The sequence below is a fragment of the Nerophis ophidion genome, linkage group LG12 (assembly GCF_033978795.1).
Source record: "Nerophis ophidion isolate RoL-2023_Sa linkage group LG12, RoL_Noph_v1.0, whole genome shotgun sequence".
Classification (NCBI taxonomy): Eukaryota; Metazoa; Chordata; class Actinopteri; order Syngnathiformes; family Syngnathidae; genus Nerophis; species Nerophis ophidion.
Genome location: NC_084622.1, coordinates 28,659,312 through 28,684,930, shown reverse-complemented (window position 1 = coordinate 28,684,930; position 25,619 = coordinate 28,659,312). Strand labels below are relative to the sequence as shown.

Below are 25,619 nucleotides of genomic sequence, written 5' to 3'. Positions count from 1 at the left end.
TTTGTTAACGCTATATTATAAAAAAATTTTTAAAAACAATTTACAAACACAAGCTATGGGATGACGCATTTACTTCCGGGGTCACGTTTCCTCTTATGTCATCCCATAGCTTGTGTTTTTAAATTGTTTTTTTAAATTTTTTTATAATATAGCGTTAACAAAACGTGTGTATTTTTAAAATATAGCGTTATATTTTTGTAATATAGCGTTAACAAAAGGTCTGTATTAATCATGACCCCGGAAGTAAATGGGGGGGGGGAGTTTGTAGGGAGAAGAAATTTGGCGTGACAGAGCCCCCACACTTGTGACGTCATCGTCTGCGACTTCAGGTAGAGGCAGGGCTTTTCTCTTAACAACGAAAGTTGCAAACTTTATCGTGGATGTTCTCTACTAAATATTTTCAGCAAAAATATGGCAATATCGCGAAATGATCAAGTATGACACATAGCATGGACCTGCTATCCCCGTTTAAATAAGAAAATCTCATTTCAGTAGGCCTTTAAGGAAGTAGTTTGAAATGTTCGAAATAAAACTTAAAACAGCAACAAAAACAACTGTATCAAAATCAAGACAGTTCAATGCCAACACTGACAGGATTTGTGTCTGCATCGACCATTGGTGTTTGTAGGTGTGCCTAATGATGTGGCCAGTCAGGCGAGACTAAGTCGTCAATCAATACATCACAAAGGTTGCCTGAATGCACCTTGCGCAAGTGGATCTCAAACAACGTGGATGTTCGGTGGTCGTGGATTCTGCGAGGCAGTCCAGCCTCCACGCCACTACACGTCGTGTGCACAAATCACTCCTCCGTGCAGCTGCAAGCGGCGAGCTAGTGAGCGTGCTAGCAAGGGAGGCCGACCTACTTCGCAACCGCAGGAGTTACATCACAGTGGGTCGTGGCCCACCTGGGAAGTGCTGGCTCCGAGAAGCCGAACGGGATCCATTTCTGCGCACGGAATTGCGGTATGAACATGTCAAGTTGACCCGGCCGTCGCACTCTAAACTATAGTGGCAATTACGTCACCAAGGCAAAGACTGTTGTATTTTTCGTCATTCCCTGTGAGTATAACAAGCCATTTAGTACTGTATTGTTTGTCGTAAATGACCTTAACAAGGATATGTAAGTGAATGTTGTGCATGTTGTGAAACATATTTTGCTATTTGGGAAAATGCTAAATTGTTTTGGCCTATAAGCGTGTGCTAGCTGACTTTAGCTAAATTGTTTATTTAGCCTCTTTAACTGCGTTTTGGACTTGTGACAATATTAATACGCAATTGTCCCGGTCAGACAGTGTATTTAATGTTGTACTCTTGTCATAAAAAGTAACAAACTGCCTTTTTAATAGGGAATGACCTGTTGTGCAAATGCTAACCGCGACGCCGTTACGAAATGGTTAGCAAGCATCAGACGCCCTCCACTGTGCGGCTTCTGCTCTTAGCACTCAGCTCATTTAGCCACTTTTTCTTTTGTGTGTGTCGCACAGGATTGTTTGACTCAAAAGAGGAGTTATGTCCTGTTCGTGTGCTTCGGCGGCGAGGTTGTTCCTAAACACAGCACACAGAGGTAAGAGGGGAAGGCAGAAGTCGGCTAATGCTGCATGACATTGTTGTTTTGCTCATTCCTAGCTCAGGTCCGCGGACTATGAATTGATTAACGCGGATCCCGACTTAAACAAGTTGAAAAACTTATTCGGGTGTTACCATTTAGTGGTCATTTGTACGGAATATGTACTGTACTGTGCAATTTACTAATAAAAGTTTCAATCAATTCAAAAAAGGCTAATGTCCGTGACACTTGTTGTGACGTATTATTCAATCCAATCCACTTTATTTGTATAGCACATTTAAACAACATGCGTGTTTCCAAAGTGCTGCACAACAATATTAAAAACAATATTCAAATATCCTTAGCTCCACCGATGACTGAATAAAAAATAAAACTTATGTAAAAAAAACTATAAAAACAAAAACAAAATTAAAAACTATTTTAAAGGGTAAAACCAATTAAAACAATAAGTAGAGATAAAAAACCCCACAGAAAACACATAGGACCACACAACTCATGTAGTGTTAAAAGCCTAAGAATAAAAGTGGGTCTTAAAGGCCTACTGAAATGAGATTTTCTTAATTTAAACGGGGATAGCAGGTCCATTCTATGTGTCATACTTGATCATTTCGCGATATTGCCATATTTTTGCTGAAAGGATTTAGTAGAGAACATCCACGATAAAGTTTGCAACTTTCGGTACTAAGACAAAAGCCCTGCCTCTACCGGAAGTCGCAGCCGATGACATCGCAAGTGTGGGGGCTCCTCACATATTCACATTGATTTATAATGGGAGCCGCCAACAAAAAGTGCTATTCGGACCGAGAAAACGACAATTTCCCCATTAATTTGAGCGAGGATGAAAAATTTGTGTTTGAGGATATTCATAGCGACGGACTAAAAAAGAAAAAAAAACGCGATTGGGACGGATTCCAATGTTTTTAGACACATTTACTAGGATAATTCTGGGAAATCCCTTATCTTTCTATTGTGTTGCTAGTGTTTTAGTGAGTTAAATAGTACCTGATAGTCGGAAGGGTTTCTCCACGGGTGTGTTGACGCGCAGTGTCTCAGGGGAGTCGACGGCAGCTGCATGGACGACACAAGCTCAGCTTTTCTCCGGTAAGAAGCGACTTTTTAACCACAATTTTCTCACTGAAACCTGCTGGTTGACATTCCGTCTTAATTCATGTTTGCTTGACCGCGCTCTGATCCATAGTAAAGTTTCACCTCCTGGGATTTTAAACAAGGAATCATTGTGTGTTTGTGTGGCTAAAGGCTAAAGCTTCCCAACTCCATCTTTCTACTTTGACTTCTCCATTATTAATTGTACAAATTGCAAAAGATTCAGCAACACAGATCTCCAAAATACTGTGTAACTATGTGGTTAAAGCAGACGACATTTAGCTGTGTGTGTGTGCAGCGCTCATACTTCCTATAAACCCGTGACGTCTTGCGTACACGTCATCATTACACAACGTTTCCAGGACGAAACTCCCGAGAAATTTAAAATTGTAATTTAGTAAACTAAAAAGGCCGTATTGGCATGTGTTGCAATGTTAATATTTCATCATTGATATATAAACTATCAGACTGCGTGGTAGGTAGTAGTGGGTTTCAGTAGGCCTTTAAACAACATACATGTTTCTAAAGTGCTGCACAACAATATTAAAAACAATATTCAAATATCCTTAGCTCCACCAATGACTGAATACAAAATAAAACATATATAAAAATAAAAATAAAAACAAAAAAAATATTTAAAACGATTTTAAAGGGTAAAACCAGTTAAAACAATAAATAGAGATAAAAAAACAACAACATAGAAAACACATAGGACCACACAACTCACGTAGTGTTAAAAGCCCAAGAATAAAAGTGGGTCTTAAGACGACACTTAAAACACTACACTGTGGGAGCAATTCTAAAATGGAGGGCCATAGTGTTCCAGAGCTTAGGGCCGATGTTGTAAGCACAAAACCAATAGCGCGCAATTTGCAAAATGCGCAACCGTTTTTTTTTAATTTAATCTCAAATCAAATGAAATCAAATGTTTATTGGATTCATCACTTTACAGTGTACATCCACGACTAAACTACTGACTAAACTACTACCAAGTGTGGATTCCGGCCGGGTGGCGTATTTCAAGTTCCAGGTAACCCTACATTATTATATTTTATAAATAGTAAACTAAGTTGTGGTAGTAGTTTAGTCAGTAGTTCTGTCGTGGATGTACACTGTATATTGATGAATCCAATAAACATTTGATTTGATTTGATTTGACGTTAAATTTGGAAAATGCAGTTGCGCATTTTGCAAATTGTGCGCCATTGGTATTGTGCTTACAACACCTACCACAGAGAAGGCCCTGTCTCCCCTGGTTTTAAGTCTGGTCTTGGGCACTATGAGCTGGAGTTGGTCTCCGACCCCAGAGCGCACAGGAGTGCAAATTTGGATGAAGTCCGAGATATAATGAGGTGCCAGTCCATGTAAAGCTTAAAAAAAAAACCCGCAATGTTTTAAAATTAATTCTAAAATGAACAGTCATGAACAATTATGCACCTAAACGCCAATGCTAAGCTAACGTTTGTAATGTAAAACTGTTTCAACCAGTGACTTTGGTGAACTAAACACCAGGTGAGGCATAGGTACTTTTGGAATTGTTTCCCCCCTTTTCTCTCTTCTTTTTTTTTTACTTAAATTCATATGTGCAGCTCTAATCATTGTTGATTCAGGTTGCACATTAGAGTAACAGGGAAAAAAAGGTAGCTATCCATCCATCAATTTCCTACCACTTGTCCCTTTTTGCTGTCATAAAAACGTTATCATACTGATATGATAAATGGGCCCAAAAAGTATTTGGGCCAATCACGTGACAGTATGTGATGTATGTAAGAAGGGGCGCTTGTCTGTGAGAAGGAGACACAGGAAAGAGTGAGTAGAGCCTGTAGTGTAATGCCCACAGCTAAAAGCAACTGCGTGAGAACATATACTCAACTATCACGATATAGTCATTTTCTATATTGCTCAGAGACAAACCCGCGATATATCGTGCATATCGACATATCGCTTAGCCTAAGTTAAAGTACCAATAATTGTCACGCACACACACACTACGTGTGGTGAAATATGTCCGCTGCATTTGACCCATCCCCTTTTTCACCCCCTGGGAGGTGAGGGGAAAAGTGGGCAGCTACTCCCCAGCTACCCAATTCCAACCCTTGATGCTGAGTGCCAAGCAGGGAGGTAATGGGTCCCCTTTTTATAGTCTTTGGTATGACTCGGCTGGGGTTTGAGCTCACAACTTACCGATCTCAGGGCGGGCACTCAAACTACTAGGATACTGATTAGGTATGAGTAGTGAGTAGGTAAGTCAACGCTAAAGAAGCTTCAGACTGTACAAAATGCGGCTACCAGACATTTGACCGATGCACCCAGAACAGTCAATATCACCCCCCGTTCTATCCAGTCTTCACTGGCTTCCAGTTAAATTTCTGCATCGAGTTTAAGATTTTAGTCCGTGCGTTGCATGGTGGGGCCCCTCTGTACATCACTGATTTGCTATGCCCCCGACTCCTCAGGGCACAGCCACCGATCTTCAGGCCAGGGTCTTCTAATGATCCCAAAAACTTGTTTTAAAACCCGTGGAGACCTGGCATTCCAGGCTATAGCTACCAGACTCTGGAACAATTTGCACCAGTACCTCCGTGATTTGGCGGCGTTGAAAATTTTAAGATACATTTGAAAACGTCTGTTTTTAGTAATGCTTTTAGTTAATGCACCGTTTAACTATAATTTTTAATCCACTTGTTGTCCTTTTTATGATGTTGCCCCTGTTGTTTTAATTGAATTGTTGTTTTACTTCACCGATGTTTTGCACAGCGCTTTGTGATTTTATCTGTGAAAAGCGCTTCATAAATCAATCAAGTATTGTGAGTAGGGCTGGGCGATATGGACGAAAAAGTATATTTTGATACATTTTTACTTAAACTCGATGTTCGATATATATCTCGATATATTTTCCGGTGAAAGTATACATATAAATATATAAATTTTTGAGTGAGATTCACTGAAATTGAAGTGAATGACAACTGGCACTTTTATTAATCCAGTTAATCAGGATGGGTATGTGGAAAGTAGACCCATTGTGGGTATCCTGGATGTCGTCTACATCGGTAAAAGAAAAATCTAAAGAAGAGAATCCCTCTACTACGACTCTGTCGTTGTCATTTGGGATGTCTGTTGTAATTTCCCTTCCTGGTTCGATGACCTGCACGAACCTGCCTCTAATTGGCCTAATTGCAATCAATTGTGACTCATCATAGTAAGCAACCAACCATTAATGAACGTTTTTTTACGTGCAAACACGGCTTGGAAGGAGGAAGGTGAGGGATTTAGTAGCCAATGGAGTTTTGTGAGGGAGTGAGAAGCTGGGGAGAACAAGGAACACAACAAATAAGCGGTGTTTGGTCATTTTATTTTTTAATTCATATCTTGTTTAAAAATATATCAATATATCTTACAAACTCAATGTATCGCCCAGCCCTAATTGTGAGTGTATCTTAACTTTCTGTATTTGTATCTGAAGCAGCATTAGCTATCCTCCATGAAAACGTACTTTGTATGATCACATTCATTTTGTCTAAAAGTCCAGTTTAGAGAACTATTTAATCTTGGATCCAGCATATAATCCTCCATATTGGCAGACACATTTATTTAATGCAATTTCATTCCAAGCAATAAAAACAATATTTTTGCATCTGGCAAAAAACACCCACAAATGCTGGCTTACTCTACTAGAAATGCCATGTTTGTTATAAATAGTTTTTTGTTTTTTTTAAACGCTGGCTTCCGCTGGAGTGAAATGTGTTTGCTAGCTTGAGCGCCACCACTCTTCCCAGTGTGTTGAGTCAGAGTACTGCCGAGGCATTGAACTGCAAGTTCACAATATATCGCCCCCTACTTTGAGGCAGAGGTACGTATATCCAACCAACATAACAAAGGGGTGACAAATTTAACATATATCAAATAAAAAAGCCAAAACAATAATCTATGCTCTGCTAGCACGCGCACAAAAGTCACTATGGGGCCGTCAAGCAAAATCACAAAAATCCCTTACTTAAACAACAATATTGCTTCAATAATAAACATTTAAAATAGAAACATCTGATTTGCTCCTTTCTTTCCACGCTGCTCTGAGTTTTTCAGACTCATATTGAGTTAGCAAGATGGATAAAATTTGCCAAAAGGTGAAAAAGCAAAGTAACGGCACAAATGGAGTGTTGAGACCTGACTTGTCCTGTGCAACAAGTAAAGTGGAAGGCTAAAATGGTGCACCTTTGCTTTTTTGCCTTTTTCGCACACAGGCATATTTGGCTTGATTTAAAAGTTTGTAAATCTAAAAGGTTGCAAATAGAGGACATTGTAAATAAAGGGTCGACTGTATTAAATTGTGCAGGTGTACCTACGTTTGTGATGTGGATTAACAAAGATCAAATTTGTAAGTAATTAAAGAAAACATTGTCAATAAAGAAGGCAAGTACGGTCAATGATAATATTTGCTTCCTCTTGAGCCAAATATCAGTCAAGCTGTACAAGTTAATACACACCTTGAAATACATGTTTTTTTTTATTTGTAAATATAAACTGAACTTTAAGGCTTCATTCTTATTATGCTTTATAGTGACAAATACAAATAATGTTTGTGTGTTTATTGCTCATTGGAAAAGTATGAAAAACGACCAAATAACTACCAGTCATATAATCTAAATACTTTAATGATTAATTTACCACCGCAATACGTTTTTTACAATTCATGCAGTTATAGCCATCATGCCATGTTTGAGTCATTGTATTGTGCGAGTTAGGAGTTAAATAGCTGTTGTTGTTGCTCCAGGATTGTCCTGCTCTATGCTCCAGTTTTACTCTGTGAGTCGTTATGGTTCCAAGGACGCTCATCTACCTCCCCGTGTGCGGGTAAGGTCCTTTTCCGAGACAGCAGTCTGCTTTGCCTCCAAAGATGGAACAACTAAGGACAGCGGGAGTGATGGTGGAAAGGTAACTTGAAATTCAAGGCAGCCTCTGCTCTAAAGAATCCACTCAGTTTTACACATGCAGGATCTGTAACTTGATACCATGTTTACACAGAAGAGCATCAGTGAGGCCAAGAGAACCTCAGGCTCTGGAGGATCAGGCAAAGGGGGAAGCCAGCTACGATGCCCCAAATGTGGAGACCCCTGCACACATGTAGAGACCTTTGTTTGTGAGTACGTAAATGTCAGGAAAGGGGCTGACATTTTTCTTTTTTAAACCCTAAAATCCACAAAAAAAAGCAGTCATAATCAAACTTGTAACACATCCCAGAGAAAATAGTATTTTTTGGGATCCAAAATACCATACATGTCTATCATTTAGTACCGCTTTCCAGAAGGCTGGGAAGTTAGAAATGGCATTCTTGGAATTTAAAACTTGGAACCCTCCGGTTGTATGTGAAGGACAAAAATATGGCTGACTCTTTAAGATAGTTTTAGGGCTACAGCTATTCTTTACTTTAGTAACCAAGTAATATTTTGTTGAATTTAACAAAACACACTTTCTGGCCTCAGTGCTTCTTAAGGGAAAGTAGTTGAAATAAATAAGGATTTTTCTATTGACCTTTTATAATTTTATCTTATAAATGCACATACCATTGAAAGTCCATCACTGTATAATACATTTTCAAATAAGAGGGTTAAAAAAAAACTTCATAACCTCAACCTCTTGTCTTTGCTCTTTGACTGTATATATTCCTCTCTCGTTTCTCGCTAAGTTTTTCGAGACTTGCCACAGTAATGTAAACAAACAAGTATAAAAAGAAGGCCAGCCAAGATCTGCGACACGGACACTAAAGGTTTGTGTGGACTGAGATACGTGCAAACTTGATGGCATACACAAAGCTGATCTACTAAACGTGAACACAGAGGAATGCTTCTTTTTAGTGAGCAGAATAAGGAGCGTGATCTATTTGTCTGTCTTCAGAAAACCAAAAACAGTCTGAGGAGAACACGTAAATAGTTTTATTCTTCACACACAGGTTGATTAATCAATAATAAAACTCAACTGCAAATGCTATTTTGCATCCTTATTTCGCACATCTGAAAAGTATGTGCAAACTGCAAAAAAAAGGTTCGATGTCAGACTGGGGTCCTGGGAGGGGATCCAGACTGAGGACAAGAAAAAAAATACTCAATAGCCATAAGCACACCGTAACATGTTACATAGAGTCCACAAAACTTGCAACAGAGGAGAGGGAGTGGGGCTATGGTGGCAGGCTGCTAAAGCGTTGATCAGCTGTCCATCACCCCTAAGGATATCAAGCGGTGGTGAAGGCGTGGGGTGGGAGTGGCGGAGTGTGTGCATATGTTAGGTATAAAGAATCATAATTGACTAAGACGAGGGTGAAACATTATGGACTGGCCAATCAGAGACAAAATAAGGAGGGTGATCAAAACTAGTAAGCAAAATCGTAACATGACGACGAGGGAGTCGCAGACAGGGACGCTTCAAGCTGACCACTTATAAAAAAAGAAACATACCTGAAAATGGCAGAGAGATTCTTTCTGGCAGATTAAATGTTCTTGTAGTGATAGACTACATGCAGTAAACCCACAATAATGCGTGTCCTTAGCTGTACTTAGACAAATGTATGCGTTTAGAGAAAACAAAAAACCTTAGTTTTTAGTTGTTCACTCTTTTTTTATTGTAGGCAGAGAAAATTAATAACACAGGGGTGGGCCAAAGAAAAGGCAAACCGAATAAATATATACAGTGTTGTGCGGAAACCCCGAGAGGAAGTTGTAGGCAGAGGTGGGTAGAGTAGCCAAAAATTGTACTCAAGTAAGAGTACTGTTACTTTAGAGATTTATTACTCAAGTAAAAGTAAGGAGTAGTCCCCCAAATATTTACTTGAGTAAAAGTAAAAAGTATGTTGTAAAAAAACTACTCAAGTACTGAGTAACTGATAAGTAACCTGTTTGTTTAATGATTACGGCAACAAATAATGCACAAAAACATAAAAATAGCAACATGCAAATTCAGAGCCAGGAATATCTCTTAAGCAACTAAAACAATAATATATATTAAATAATACTACATTAAAATAAAAAAAATTAAGGCACATTGAGCCACAATAACTTAACAGCACCATAGGCTCAGTAGGCATTGATTGATTGATTGATTGATTGAAACTTGTATTAGTAGATTGCACAGTACAGTACATATTCCGTACAATTGACCACTAAATGGTAACACCCCAATGAGATTTTTAAACTTAATCAATTACTTAATAAATGACCAAGTCGAGGTGATCTACCTCATATATACACATACATACACACACATATCATATACATACACACACATATCATATATATATATATATATATATATATACATATATATATATATACATACATACATTTATATATACAGTATAATTTATATTATTTTGCCATTTTTGTTTACATGTAAAAGGTGTTTTAATGAATATACATGCATGTTTAACATATAGATTCCTATCTTTCATAAAGACAAGAATATAAGTTGGTGTATTACCTGATTCTGATGACGTGCATTGATTGGAATCAGACAGTATAGTGCTGATAACGTCCGCATTTTCAAATGGAGGAGAAAAAAAAGTTCCTCCTTTCTGTCTAATACCACATGAAACTCGTTGATTTTGGCATTTTATTTGTCCAGCTTCCATATTCGTTTTTATACACTTTACAATAAATACAACTCCGTAGTTTGCTAGCTTGTATGCTCTGGCTTTCGGAGACTCTTATTTTGTTAGCGCAGGCGCGGTGGAGCGGCACTTTTATTGTGAAGACAGGAACTGTGCGATCAGTCTTTAGGCTTTTGATGGGAAGTACGGTTGAAATAAAAAGTGTCTTTTTTTCCTTTACACTTTTGATTGATTGATTGAAACTTTTATTAGTAGATAAGCGGTAGAAAATGGATGGATGGATGGATGGATGCACAGTACAGTACATATTCCGTACATTTGACCACTAAATGGTAACACCCCAATAAGTTTTTCAACTTGCTTAAATCTGGTTTTATGTGTGACGGTCCTGTGACCGCCTGGCTCTGTTTGATTGGTCCAACATCACCCGTGACTGCATGTGATTGGTGAATCGCAGGCATGCGTAGATCCTACTTTGAAAAACCAAAACATACATTAACAGATCGATAAAAAAAAGTAGCGAGTAGCGAGCTTTATGTAGATAAATGGAGCGGTGTAAAAGTAGCGTTTCTTCTCCATAAATATACTCAAGTAAAAGTATGTTGCATAAAAACTAATCTTAGAAGTACAATTTATCCCAAAAGTTACTCAAGTAGATGTAACGGAGTAAATGTAGCGCGTTACTACCCACCTCTGGTTGTAGGGTGTCCCCAGCTAAATGACAAATAGTTAATAGTAATGGACCCTTATTCTGTCCCTGTGTACACTCTGTTAGATTAACATTGATATTGTACATGTCGGCTCATGGATATAAATGCCGTTAAATGTAGCTTTGATGTAGCAAGTTACTTTTGCCGTGTAGCTCGTAGTGTAGCTTGCTACAATTCTATGAGGCTAGCTTCCCTTGTAGCTTAGCTACAATTATTCGAGAGTAACTTGTAGCCAGAGGTGGGTAGTAACGCTCTACATTTACTCCGTTACATCTACTTGAGTAACTTTTGGGATAAATTGTACTTCTAACAGTAGTTTTTATGCAACACACTTTTACTTTTACTTGAGTATATTTATAGAGAAGAAACGCTACTTTTACTCCGCTCCATTTATCTACAATCAGCTCGTTACTCGCTACTTTTTTTTTTTATTGATCTGTTAATGCACGCTTTGTTTTGATTTTGTCAGACACACATTCAAAGTAGGAACTACGCATGCCTGCGTTTCACCAATCAAATGCAGTCACTGGTGACGTTGGACCAATCAAACAAAACCAGGCAGTCACGTGACCGTCACACGTCGAATCCGACCTAAAAAAAGTTGAAAAACTTATTGGGGTGTTACCATTTAGTGGTCAATTGTGCGGAATATGTACTGTACTGTGCAATCTATTAATAAAAGTTTCAATCAAACAATCAAAAGTGTAAAGGAAAAAAGACACTTTTTATTTCAACCGTACTTCCCGTCAAAAGCCTAAAGACTGATCGCACAGTTCCTGTCTTCACAATAAAAGTGCCGCTCCATCGCGCCTGCGCTAACAAGATAAGAGTCTCCGAAAGCCAGCGCAAACAAGCGAGCAAGTTACGGAGTTTGCCGCCAATGTATTTCTTGTAAAGTGTATAAAAAATAATATGGAAGCCGGACAAATAAAATGCCCAAAACCAACGACTTTCATGACAGAAAAGAGGAACTTTTTTTCTCCTCCATTTGAAAATGTGGACATTATCAGCACTATACTGTCTGATTCAAATCAATACAAGTCATCAGAATCAAGTAATACACCAACTTATATTCTTGTCTTCATGAGAGATAGGAATCTATATGTTAAACATGCATGTATATTCATTAAAACACCTTTAACATGTCAACAAAAACGGCAAAATAAATAACTATAAATTATATACTGTGTGTGTGTGTGTGTGTGTGTGTATATATATATATATATATATATATATATATATATATATATATATATACATATATATGATATGTGTGTGTATGTATATATGAGGTAGATCACCTCGACTTGGTCATTTCTCAAGTAATTGATTAACGTTGGAAAACTTATTGGGGTGTTACCATTTAGTGGTCAATTGTACAGAATATGTACTGTACTGTGCAATCTACTAATACAAGTTTCAATCAATCAATCAATCAATCAATGAATGCCTACTGAGCCTATGGTGCTGTTAAGTTATTGTGGCTCAATTTGCCTAATTTTTTTATTTTAATGTATTAATATTTAATATATATTATTGTTTTAGTTGCTTAAGAGATATTCCTGGCTATGAATTTGCTCATTGCTATTTTTATGTTTTTGTGCATTATTTGTTGCCGTAATCATTAAACAAACAGGTTACTCATCAGTTACTCAGTACTTGAGTAGTTTTTTCACAACATACTTTTTACTTTTACTCAAGTAAATATTTGGATGACTACTCCTTACTTTTACTTGAGTAACAAATCTCTAAAGTAACAGTACTCTTACTTGAGTACAATTTCTGGCTACTCTACCCACCTCTGCTTGTAGCTTAGCTTACTACATTTTCCAAGTAGCATGCCCATCACTGATCATTAGTAAATACTAAAAACAATACTATGTCTGAAACTACACAGTCAAGACATAGAGCAGGTACAACACACATTGTTAAAGATAAAACACAAATTGTCGGAATTTGTTAGAAAATTCAATAATTTCACTTGTATTAGTTTATGCTACATTAAAGATAAAACACAAATTGTCGGAATTTGTTAGAAAATTCAATAATTTCACTTGTATTAGTTTATGCTACATTGGCGGTTTTGATTCCGCTGCTATCTGCTGTGTGCGTGTCGATGTATCTATATGTGCACAGCAGGGGAGCTGGTTAACTACATTACCTTTAAATTCATTGTGCAGGTCTGGATTATTATTTAAATGTCTAGCTAAGTTTGAAGCTCATATGGTAATACTGTCCTGCCATTTTTGGAATGTTTTAAATCATTGCTTTCAGCAAGGCACTTCTGTGTTTAAAGGGTCACCGTGATCAATAATTTTGAAGCCCTAATACCTCCATAATGCGCTTAATGCATCCTCGTTATTAACCAGTAGAAGTGCTTTTATTTGCCATTTTTCCTCTTCACACTGTTTCTGGTTGTGCGCTGTATGTGAGTGTGCGCACACTGAAACACTGAACATGCTCCTATGTACGTTACAACAAACCATTTTTTTTTAAATACATTGTAGTATTGTTCAATTCCTTATTACCTAGTACACACAAAAACAAGGCGGTCTGCACCACTTTTATATTGCACACAGTGTTGGTAGATCACATGCAGTACACCCACTAATAGTACGTGCAAATATGTTGTTTGCACACGCTGTTTAGTGTGTAGTGTTTGGATCTTAGTAGATCAGGCTACTGATGAAGCTTTTGCAGTATGTATAGACTGTAAAACAGCACTGCTGTACTAATCAAGTAATTAAGCACAACTAATCTCAACACGCACTTAAAGAAATGGGGAGACAAGTGATGAGTGCCTCTGCAGCTCGCTCTAAACACACAATAGGCTTTTTTTCAAGCCTATTTGTTTTCCTCTTGTTTTATGCTTTTATTGTAGCAAATAGCTTCACACAGGTAGGCTACAACTTCAAACTTATTCCCATGCGAGCAGGTTTTGATAAACAGTGATATGACCAAAAAATATGATTAATATGCGCTTTTACATTGATTGGCAGCTCTGCCATAGTTGTGTGATCGCAGTGATTTAGTCAGGCTGTACATTTTCCTCAAGTTGGAGAGAAGAACATTGACGAGCCTTCTAATACACAATTCCTGGTTATCTGAAACTTACTGGCCATCACTGCAGGAAATTTTCAATAGATTGTATACTATCTTGCAAGAACACTTAACTTAATATACATTCACAGGAATTGTAATTAGGTACTACGTAAACTCCAATGAGATCCAATACAAGCCGAGCTAAATATTACAAACCAATACTTTCTAACTGCAACCACAATAATAACAAAGTGTACCTCACTGAGCATTGTTATTGTTGTAAAAGCCCATTTATTTATTAATTATTTTACTGTGTGCCATTAGATTGGGAAAGAGCATACAGTCTGGTCTATGTAATAATTCACAATTATTATGCAATATGCAACTCAAATTATTTGATTAAAATAATTATTGTAATGAACTCAGTGTTTTTTCTTAATTTTACAACATTGCCGCTGTATGTCAAGGCTAATGTCTGATTTGCTGCCTTATTTTCATGTATCCCCCATTTTTTTTTTAAAGCATCCACACGATTCGTCAAATGTGAGAAATGCCACCACTTTTTTGTGGTTCTGACTGAGACGGACTCAAAGAAGGGGCTAAACAAAGAGCCCGAGTCTGCTGCGGAAGCTGTGAAACTCGCTTTTGCACAGAAACCTCCCCCTCCCCCCAAGAAGGTGAGAAAGCAACAAAGGACACACCTACACCCATGCTGTCTTTTGCATTATACTTGTAATATTTTTAAGTAGTTTATTTTTTTCTCTAGATATACGCTTATCTCGACAAATATGTGGTGGGTCAGTCCTATGCTAAGAAGGTGTTGGCCGTGGCTGTGTACAATCACTACAAGCGCATCTATAACAACATCCCTGCCGGCAGTCGCCAGCAAGTGGAGGTGGAGAAACAACCCTCTCTGACACCTCGTGGTCAGTATTATGTTTGTTTTTTACTCTAGTGTTGAGGAAAAGAGATAAAAATACATTTAGAAAGAGTTGTACATTTAAGTCTGTCTTAAACTAGATGCTGAGAACATTTTACAGATTGAGACGTTCTACAGTCAAGTGCTGCCTACTTGTAAAAAAAAAAAAAAAAAAAAAAATTGATAATAGTGGCTGCATACCACTTCCAAACACACGCACCTGGGGATAGGTTGATTGGCAACACTAAATTGGCCCTAGTGTGTGAGTGTGAATGTTGTCTGTCTATCTGTGTTGGCCCTGCGATGAGGTGGCGATTTGTCCAGGGTGTACACCGCCTTCCGCCCGATTGTAGCTGAGATAGGCGCCAGCGCCCCCCGCTACCCTAAAAGGGAATAAGCGGTAGAAAATGGATGGATGGTTGCATAACTGCGCATTACTTTTAGGCTGTGTTATTTGGCATTTGTTCAATAATGATGTCACCATGTATCAATTGTTTTCTCTCGACTGTATAGTGCTAATGATAATATTGATGTGAGCACTTTGATCCTCTCCCTGTAGAGCTAGAGATGAGAAGACGAGAGGATGAATACAGATTCACAAGTAAGTGATCAGGACACTCATTTGTGTCGAAGGCTTCAGTAGCATGTTGCTTGTACTTATTTGCTCTTTTATTGTCTGTTATTGGACAAATGCCAAAATGTACAGGCCTCTGACTCTTGCATAAAAAATGCCTAAAATAATCCTTATGTTATGATAATCACAAATCTACTTACAAATGGTAATTTGTTAGGTAACGTGCATGTAATACAATCAAGTCAATTAACTGAAGTACAAACCGGAGGGTGGGTGACCTTTACTGTTGTACCTCTAGGGAGCACAATTATAGATATGAACAAAATGACAGTTGTCCGCTGTGAGTATATATTACCTCGCGGAAATGTCTGTTACAAAATACTGCTGTAGTAAACAGTAGTAATGCAACGGTACTCACTATAATCCTGCATAGGACAATCCGATTTTAATAAAAAAAAAAAAAATACATGTGATATTAATCAAGATCGGATGATTTGAAAAAGTTATTCATGATTCATTTCTTTGCCATATTGCCCAGCCCTATCCTATTATACATACACCATGACAGCAGGTGGTGTCTCTTGCCTGAACTCACTCCGACAAGATCTCAAAACTGTGTATCCCACTGACCTACATTCACATCTGTACTTTGCTATTTAGGATCTACTCCTGCTCACTTTACAAATCCGCACTGGCACCGACTTCGACGTGTGTAATTTTATCCTCCTCACCAAAGCTGCCCACATTGAATGCATGAAAAAAGCAGTGGCCTCTTATTGTTTTGGAACACGCCTAGTGGCTTAGTCGGAAGGTGTCCAACACTTTCTGTGGCCTGTAAAGTGTCTTTACCAAAATTAAATAGGTGAGTTATGAAATCATCTCAGTAAATTTTTTTGTTGTTGTAGAGCTGCTACAGATTGCAGGGATCAGCCCCCATGGCAACGCTCTGGGAGCCTCAATGCAGCAGCAGACTAGTCAGCAGGCACCACAGGAGAGGAGGGGGGGTGAGGTCTTGGACTCCACACATGTCGACATTAAACTGGAGAAAAGCAACATCATACTTCTTGGTCCTACTGGCTCAGGTCTGTTCACAGCTGGACTTTTCCACATAGTGATGTAGCACTGATTAATGACTGCAAAGCCTGGAAGTTTTATTTATAGATGTACTTATGCGCTGTCCAATCTTATCACAGGGAAGACGTTGTTGGCACAGACACTAGCACGCTGTCTAGATGTTCCCTTCGCAATATGCGACTGCACCACATTAACACAAGCCGGATATGTGGGAGAAGACATCGAGTCGGTCATTGCCAAACTGCTGCAAGATGCAAACTACTCCGTGGAGAAAGCGCAGCAAGGTGAGTAGGCTGAGTGAAAGGCGTACATTCCAACACCCACAGGCTGCAACATTATATGTATACATAGCTACACAAGCACGTTCTGACTCAAATCTAATGCTCACTTTGTATTTGGCAGTTTTTAGTTAGTTATCTAGCTACATAACAAGGCAAACCATTAGATAATTGCAGCTTGATATTACAGATTAAACAATAAATCTAGTGTTGTGGCCTTTCCATGTAGTTGTGACTTAAACATTAAAAGATTTTCTTTGAGTTGTTAGAAAATACAGTGGAATACAATGCGGGTCCTTAGTCACAATCAGGTATACCATCTTGGACTTGTTTTTTTTTTTTTTGCAGGTATCGTGTTTCTGGATGAGGTGGACAAGATTGGCAGTGTTCCTGGCATCCATCAGCTTAGAGACGTGGGAGGAGAGGGAGTCCAGCAGGTCAGAAACAAAATATAATACATAAATATGCCCAAAACTCAATGGTAGCTTTTAGTCTTTATTATTACTTAGATTTGTATGGAAGGATTATTGTTGCAAAATTATTTGGAAACGTTTAATTCAATCTGTGCACATGTAATGCAATTTGCGTGCGTGTGTACTAATTTGTGTGACTCTATATAAATTTGAGTGTGTGTATTCAGATCCGCGTATGTGTATACAGATCCGCGTATGTGTGTATTCAGATCCTTGTATGTTTTTTTTAGATCCGCGTATGTGTGTTTTTGATCCGCGTTTTTGTGTTTTAGATCCACGTATGTGTTTTACATCTGTGTATGTGTGTTTTAGATCTGCATACTTGTGTTTTAAGTTGTTTGTCTGTGCCTAATCAGAAAGAACCCTCTATAGGCTGTCTACTTGCTTGTCTTTTGCGACATTTCTCCCCGTGTAACATTTGAGCGCGCGCATCCAGATTCTTGAGCGTTTAATACAGAAGCAAATGCGTGTGATACAATCTGCATGTGGTTTATTTGAGGTGTCATCAACCAATCAATCAAAGTTTACTTATATAGCCCTTAATCAAAAATGTCTCAAAGGGCTGCACAAGCCACAAGGAAATCCTTTGCTCAGATCCCACATCAGGGCAAGAAACAACTCAACCCAATGGGAACAACAAGAAACCCTGGATGGGAATGTGGATGTGAAGCCACTAATGCAACGGAGCCGAGTAGATACAGTTAATAACGTGAGAGTTCAGTTTATAAGGAGGCCAGTCAGCATGTCGCCAACTGATGCATCGAGCAGTGGTCCATCCTAGCTCCCAGTTTGGAACGGCTAGCGACTCCTCAGTGGAAGCTGATCTGTGGCCACCTGATAACATCTCTATGCAGGAGAGTGTGGCTGAGCACAAAAGAGAGATGGCAGATCAACTGGTCTAAAAAGGGGCCTATTTAAAGGTTTCGATGTCTAAATTAGTTTTAAGATGGTACTTCAATGCTTCTACTAAGTTACCATCTCTAACTGTTACCGGTAGGGCAATCCAGAGTACTGGAGCCCAAATAGAAAACCCTCTATAACCCGCAGACTTTTTTTGGGGCCCTGGGAATCACTAATAAGCTGCAGTTCTTAAAACACAGATTTCTGGCTGGGACATATGGTACAATACAATCAGCAATATAAGATAGAGCTAGATCGTTTACTATTTTATACGCAAGTGGTAAATCCTTAAGGTCCCATCTTAAAGGGGAACATTATCACCAGACCTATGTAAGCGTGAATATATACCTTGATGTTGCAGAAAAAAGACCATATGTTTTTTTAACCGATTTCCGAACTCTAAAAGGGTGAATTTGGCAATCGAAAATCCTTTCAATTGTTCGCTGTCGGAGCAATAAGCTTTCACCCGTGACGTCACAACGGGAAGCAATCCGCCATTTTCTCAAACACATTACACACACCAAGTCAAATCAGCTCTGTTATTTTCCGTTTTTTTCGACTGTTTTCCGTACCTTGGAGACATTATCCCTCGTCTGTGTGTTGTCGGAGGGTGTAACAACACGAACAGAGCTGGATTCAAGTTGACTGACGTGGAGTGTGCTAATCAGACATATCAATGGTCACGGCATGCTAAATGATAAGTGGGTTGTACTTGTATAGCGCTTTTCTACCTTCAAGGTACTCAAAGCGCTTTGGACAAAATGGGACACATTTTTGTGGTGTTGCGTAGATGAAAGAAGGCTGTTTTAGCAACACTATTAATGTGTGACTCAAACAAGAGAGTTGGGTCAAAGATAATACCGAGGTTCCTCTACGAGTCGCTTTGTATAATTGTTTTGTTGTCAAATGTTAAGGTGTATTATTAAAGGTGTGCCTACATTTAACCAACCGCGGAAGACCCCACGCAATTTAAACCAATCATAAACAACGTACAACGTAAAGAGAGACGCCATGACCCGCCTTACATTTTTTCTAATTGGTTTAAATTGCATAGTGTCTTCTGTGTGTGTAGGCACAATAAATTGATGGCTTGGTTATTTCGATCAATCAATCTTTACTCAAACTATGGCAAACTGCGAAAACCAAAGTTTATTTTTATGAAAAAAATGGGAGTAGTGAATGAGGAATATATAGGCGAGAAATGTCAACTGTGGTGTGTCGTGTGAGAAATGGTTAGATTGCCTGTCTTACACTCTCAAAGAGTGAATATTTGTTAGCTCTGAGCAAGTGTTTGAGTGGTCCATTGTTGTTTACGTCAACCCAGAATAACATGATCAGTGGCTGCAAGGCGCTGACTAGTGGAGAGTATAAGGAAAGGCAAGTGGGAGTTCGACAACTCTCTTTACACATTCAATTTGCTGTACAGACAGATTGAAATAACCATTCTCAGACCAAGCCATCAATACACGATGTACATTTAACAAATCAAGAAAAACGCCCCGCAATTTAAACCAATCAGAAACAACGTCAGGCGGTTCCTATTGTCTCTCTTTCACGCACCTCAGCTATACTTTGTTTCTGATTAGTTTAAGTTCCGTGGTGTTTTCAGTGGTTGGTCAAATGTAGATACACCTCAGATCGGCACACGTAGGTTGTATTACACGCACGCACTTCTGAATGCGCGTGCACAAGTTGTAGAAGTGTCGCAAAAGTCACGTATAAAAACAAAAAACTAAAAAAAAAAACAGCCAAAAGAGGTTGCCTATCTATGATCTCCTCGCAGATCATAGATCGGCATGCGCAGATTATATTTTATGCATGCGCTCCTGAATGCGCACTCACAATTTTATTATACGCTCACAAATCTGCATGCGCGCGCTCAAATCTCTAAAACACACGTACACGGCTCTAAAACACACGTAGGCGCATCTAAAACACACGTACGCGCATCTGAATACATACACTCAAATTGATATAGAGTCACACAAATTTGTACACATGCACATGAATTGGATTACACATGCACAGTTTGAGACACACGTTTGCAAATACTTTTGCTACAATAATACTTCCATAGATTGGATATTAAAAGTTGCTAATCCAACCATTCTGTGGTCCAAATGTCATTAGTTACTGAAAATAAACAGTGCATCTAAATGGACTTGCATATTCTTAGACAGTTTCTAAACATGCAGCCTCCCCCAGTGGTTGTGGCCTGAAATAACGACATCGGGTGTTTACGCTATATTGCTGGGGTTTTTTGTCTTCTTGTCAGGGTTTGCTTAAACTTCTGGAGGGTACAATCGTCAACGTTCCTGAGAAAAACTCCAGGAAGCTGAGAGGAGAGACTGTACAAGTGGACACAACAAACATCCTGTTTGTGGCCTCCGGTGCCTTTAATGGACTTGACAGAATCATCAGCAGAAGGAAGAATGAGAAGGTAATTTTTAATGTGCCCGCCTGCCTGTCTTCATTTTTCCTTTCGCTTTAATCATCATCATTCCATGCAGTATTTAGGCTTTGGAACGCCTTCCAACTTGGGAAAAGGACGCCGTGCAGCAGCTGCGGCTGACTTGGCCAACACCAGCGGCGAGACTGACACGGTGGCAGAGATCGACGAGAAAGACCGGCTGCTGAAGCATGTAGAGGCGCGAGACCTGATTGAATTTGGAATGATCCCAGAGTTTGTGGGCCGTCTTCCAGTGGTGGTTCCTCTCCACAGCTTGGATGAAGAGACACTAGTCCGGATTTTGACTGAGCCACGCAATGCTGTGGTGCCACAGTACCAGGCTCTGTTTAGCATGGACAAAGTAAGTGCCACTTCTTCTTTCATTCCCTTATTGATCCAAAAATAATATAGAAAAGGCTGAAAAAGACAGGTTGTTTGGGTGTTAGGGGGTTTATATATGCAAACCAACAGGTGACTTTTCTCCAAGGTAGTCTGAGCTTTTCTTCTTATCACGCACAAAAACCCAGTGGGAAAAATGTTTCTCAAAGGTTGCTAGCAAGTGAGCAAAAAATTAAGAGAACTTTAAGATTTATTGATAATCTTTCATTATTTAAGATAATGGTGATAAATTAATTATCATCACACAAATGTCAAACTGCTTAGAATTATGATTTCCGTATTACCGGTATTACAAAATCTACCCGGTAGGTAACTAATAATGTCTTTGGTTTTGTCTTAAAAGTATTTACTTCAAAAACAAGTTTTGAGAAAAGGAGTTGTCTTGTATATTTTAATGTCTTATACTGAGGTCAACCTGATGTGTTATTTCTTTGCCATTTTTAGATGTTTTATATTGAAGCAAAAACTACCTTTTAATTTTTTTCGCTTTCAGTGTGAACTCAATGTGACTCAAGATGCCTTGAAGGCCATCGCTCGCTTGGCTCTGGAAAGAAAGACTGGAGCTCGTGGGCTCAGATCCATCATGGTGTGTAATCTTGTTTTATTGAATACCTTTACCACCATGTTTGTCTGCTACTGAGTAGGATTACAAAAAAAGAACACAGTAGCTAACGAAATGAGGGCAGCTTCATGACAAAATTCAGGCATATGTGGAAGCAGCTCTACTAGACATACGATAATTAGTGGGTTTGTATGATTATTTCACACTTATGATCAAAAATCTCAATATGCATGATCATTTTACTCTTTCAACACATGCTAACAGCAAACACAAACAGGATCCATCCTGCCCTGCACCTGTTGTCTATTGTGTTACATGCTTCTCTATAGCCAGATGTTCTGCCAATGTCATCTGTTTCTCAGCAATGCTGCTTAATTAAAAGTCAAACTGCATTATAATCTTCACCAAAAATGTTCTGTCCAAAGCAACGGCAATTTGGGTGTGTACGATCAAAGTCCTTAAAGCAGGACAATTTTAAGTTTCTCATGCAATAATTAGTCTGTGTGGGAGGCTGAATATGTATTATTTTGTGCTGATCCAAGTTAGGATTGTTGCATGTTCCTGTAGCGCTACTTTGTTTCTTCCTCACTTCAGAGAGTTTTCAAATATTCCTCCACAGGAAAAGCTTCTCCTGGAGCCAATGTTTGAGGTGCCACACTCAGACATCATGGTTGTCGAGCTGAACAATGATGTGGTCCAAGGGAAGTCGCAACCCAGATACATCAGGTCAGAACTGCTTTTCTTCGTCATGTCTTGCTGGATGTTATTGTCATCTTTATCTCCATTCTGTTGCAACCATCACACCCAGGTGGTGTTTTACCACTGCATACCTCTCAACTCAAAGTCCATGTACACACACAATACCAACTCAACACTGACCACATGTCCATCCACTAATTTAGTCTGATTAATCAAATCATTTGGACCAAACGAAGCCTTCTGCAACCCATGAAAACACCTCAATCTGATTTTGTTTGGCTTTTGAAAAGTCAGATTAACACACCTAGATTATGCGATTGAAAACTAGTTATTTTTGGTAAGTGTGTGCTGCCGCAGGGGACCCTTCGATTCGTGCATGTGCCAGTCTCGCAACCCAGAAGCAGATCACATTCAATCAAAACATAGGCAACAACTCCAACATACGATCGGCAGCATCTAGGAGTATCCGGTTTTGGAATGAAAAGACTGTGTGTTTGCTTCACAAATTAAAAGAACAGCATTTTGAAGTCCATCGATGAGAGGAAAAAAGAAGCTGTGATTTATTTAAAAGATGGCTAAAGATATGGAGAATGCTGGCTTCATTCAGACTACGGAACAAATACAGTTGTGTTCAAAATAATCGCAGTCCCGCATCACGAGCAAGATAAATCACAGTTTGGTTAGGTTCAACTTCTGCACAGCAAGTAAGTTTCTAGAAGGTTTAGTAAAGGTAAAGAAAACCAACAGACCCAACAGGCTGGATGTGCATGCTGCTGATTCTGTGAAACTAAATCATTTACTGAAAAGGATGCGTTCAAAAAAATTGCAGCGACGAGTAAAATTAGTGAGGTCATGGATTATGTGAAAAAAATAAGGTGTTAAACAAGTGTCGCTATTTAAGGATCAAGGCGACTGACGCTGCATATGGGGGCTGTGCATTTGTCCTTGAAAAACAGAGTAAATTGGGTCATTCAGAAGAAGAGCATTCTTTGATTAAGAAATTAATAAAAGAGGGAAACATCTATAAAGATGTGTAGAAAATGATAGGCTGTTCAGCAAAAATGATATCAAACACTATATAATGGCAGCCAACACCAGAGAAGCGAGGAAGAAAAAGAAAATAGACCATTCAAATGGATCGGAGAATAAACCAAAAGGCAGAAGCTCATCCATTGATCAGCTCAAAGAGGATCAGAGAAGATCTAAGATGGCCTGTTAGTACTGTAACAATCAGACATTGTCTATGTGAAGCCAAGCTACCAGCGAGAAGCCCCAGCAAAGTCCCGTTGTTGAAAAAAATATATGTGTTGAAGCGGTTATAATTTCCCAAAGAACACACTGACTGGCCTGAAAACAAATAGCGTCATATTTTGTTGACTGATGAGAGTAAGATTGTTCTTTTTGGGGCCACAGACAGTTTGTCAGATGTCCTGCAACCACTGACTTCAAGATACAGTAAACCGTGAAGACAGTGAAGCATGGTGGTGCAAGCATCATGGTATGGGGATGTTTCTCGTATTATGGTGTTGGTCCTATTCCTCGCATACCAGGGATCATGGATCTGTGCGAGTACATCAGAATACTGGAATAAGTCATGTTGCTGTATGCTGAAGGGGAAATGCCCTTCAAAAGAGTGTTTCAACTGGGCAATGAGTGTTTCAACTAGTGTTTCAACAAAAGCAAGTGAGCAAAATCTTGGTTCCAGACAAACATATTTTAAGTAAAGGAGTGGCCAGCACAATACCTGTATCAAAATCTTGTGGGCTGACCTACAACATGTTGTTCATCAGGCAAAACCAAGACATGCAGAGGGATTTTGGAATGTGGTACAATTGTCCTGGGCTACAATACCTGCGGTCCAGTGCCAGAAGTTGGTCGACTCCATGTACCACCTAGTCGTTTTATGATTCTTAGGAATGTGAATCCCGGGTCATTTATTGATTCTGACTGCTAAATGACATCAGCATAGCCACTTGAGACATAATATTTGTACTGTGTGGCAATAATACAGCGGAGATCAAGCAATATTACAGCGGACATCAGGTACAACAACAACTGCACTGTTGACTTTGTCTCTGCGATCATTAAAGAGCGCTTTGTAAAAAGCCGCAGATGCCTTGTGGTGTGACGTGATAGGTCAGTGAAGAGTGTGTCGGCCACCATTTGAGGAAATCCACTGAAACTTTAACTGAAATGAAATCTTTTTGACAATTTTTTTTTTTGTGTGTGTGTTTTCATTTGTGTTTCAGGGCTCCGGCCAAAGAGCAGACCGAAGAGGACTACGACTCAGGCATCGAAGAGGAGAACTGGCCTCGACAGGCAGACGCTGCTAACAACTGAAACACGTCGTCCATTTTATTCAAAGACAGTTCACTGTATTTTCCTAAATGACTACCAACTTTTGGATACCAACTTGTGGCTAGCCCCACCATCAACATAGGGACACTTTTATTAGGAACAATGAAGGTGGATGTAAATGAGGACAACTTGGGTCCTGCGTTTGTGTGTCTTTGTGCTCGTGTGTTGTAATTCCCCTGCAGCACACTCAAAGGTTGGACCTTTATAAAAAAAAAAAAATACTTCAATCTCTGGTGATTCTTAACATTTTATCTATATAAAGATAATGCAATTTTTATTCATGAAATGATTTGTAGTTTATTTTGTTGTGGTGAGGGGTGGCCTGAGCAAGGGAAGGACACTAACAGATAGACACCACACATGCACACACGCACTCATAAGCATAAGGAGCACTCACAATTTGTCACAACCATGCCAAGTAATGCCTTAAATGAGGAGGGCATGATATTCCATGAGCGCATCAATATATCCTCTTCAGCACCATTGTAAGAAGAACGGTGTGTCCACTGTAAATGTGGAGCAGTGTGGGAAAAACATGTTTTTACAAGCAGGTCGGAAGTGACAGGGAGCTTTTAAACAGACATATTTTCTTTATGAATGCTGTGTAGCCCACACTTTAGGGATTGCAGTATATAATAAATATATATGTACATGTTTTATCACAGCAAATCATAACAGGGTTGAATTTATTAATATATCCGTTTAGCATTGTATGGCCTTTTTTCCTTTCACCTCAGCAGGATTCTCATGACTCAGTCTGGTCATGAAGTATTTTGATTTGTCTCGCCTGTGGAAAGTCTCCGCTTAGTGACGTTAATATGGTGTTACTAGAGGTTTGGTCTGTAGTCGTGCTCCACCTCAACCACGCTGCTTGTACTCTAACGTGTGATTAAACTGCATCTCTTCTCCCTGTC

The 25,619-nt window shown here is 39.0% G+C and overlaps 1 protein-coding gene across 3 annotated transcripts; it reads left to right on the top strand.

The window, feature by feature from the left end:
• Positions 1–690: 690 nt before the first annotated feature.
• On the top strand, positions 691–25,619 carry clpxb (caseinolytic mitochondrial matrix peptidase chaperone subunit Xb). 3 transcript variants are annotated; one of them, XM_061917266.1, is made up of 15 exons: positions 691–963; positions 1,485–1,564; positions 7,443–7,603; positions 7,694–7,808; positions 14,543–14,697; positions 14,787–14,946; positions 15,499–15,540; positions 16,419–16,595; positions 16,707–16,871; positions 17,214–17,302; positions 20,514–20,678; positions 20,749–21,048; positions 21,580–21,672; positions 22,268–22,374; positions 24,597–25,619. In XM_061917266.1, the coding sequence occupies exons 2-15, from the start codon at positions 1,510–1,512 to the stop codon at positions 24,685–24,687; spliced, it is 1,875 nt and encodes a 624-aa protein (XP_061773250.1). In that variant the 5' UTR covers positions 691–963; positions 1,485–1,509; the 3' UTR covers positions 24,688–25,619. The 3 variants fall into 3 exon arrangements, with proteins under 3 accessions (XP_061773250.1, XP_061773249.1, XP_061773251.1); XM_061917265.1 differs by having other exon boundaries at positions 693–1,059; XM_061917267.1 differs by lacking the exon at positions 15,499–15,540 and having other exon boundaries at positions 693–1,059.

What these genes read in the sequence shown, in the direction of transcription:
- clpxb (XM_061917266.1), top strand. Translation starts at nt 1,510, where the DNA reads ATGTCCTGTTCGTGTGCTTCGGCGGCGAGGTTGTTCCTAAACACAGCA. An exon ending in CCTAAACACAGCACACAGAG is followed by an intron (nt 1,565 to 7,442) that starts GTAAGAGGGGAA and finishes TTGTTGCTCCAG; the next exon opens with GATTGTCCTGCTCTATGCTC. An exon ending in CGTGGAGAAAGCGCAGCAAG is followed by an intron (nt 16,872 to 17,213) that starts GTGAGTAGGCTG and finishes TTTTTTTTGCAG; the next exon opens with GTATCGTGTTTCTGGATGAG.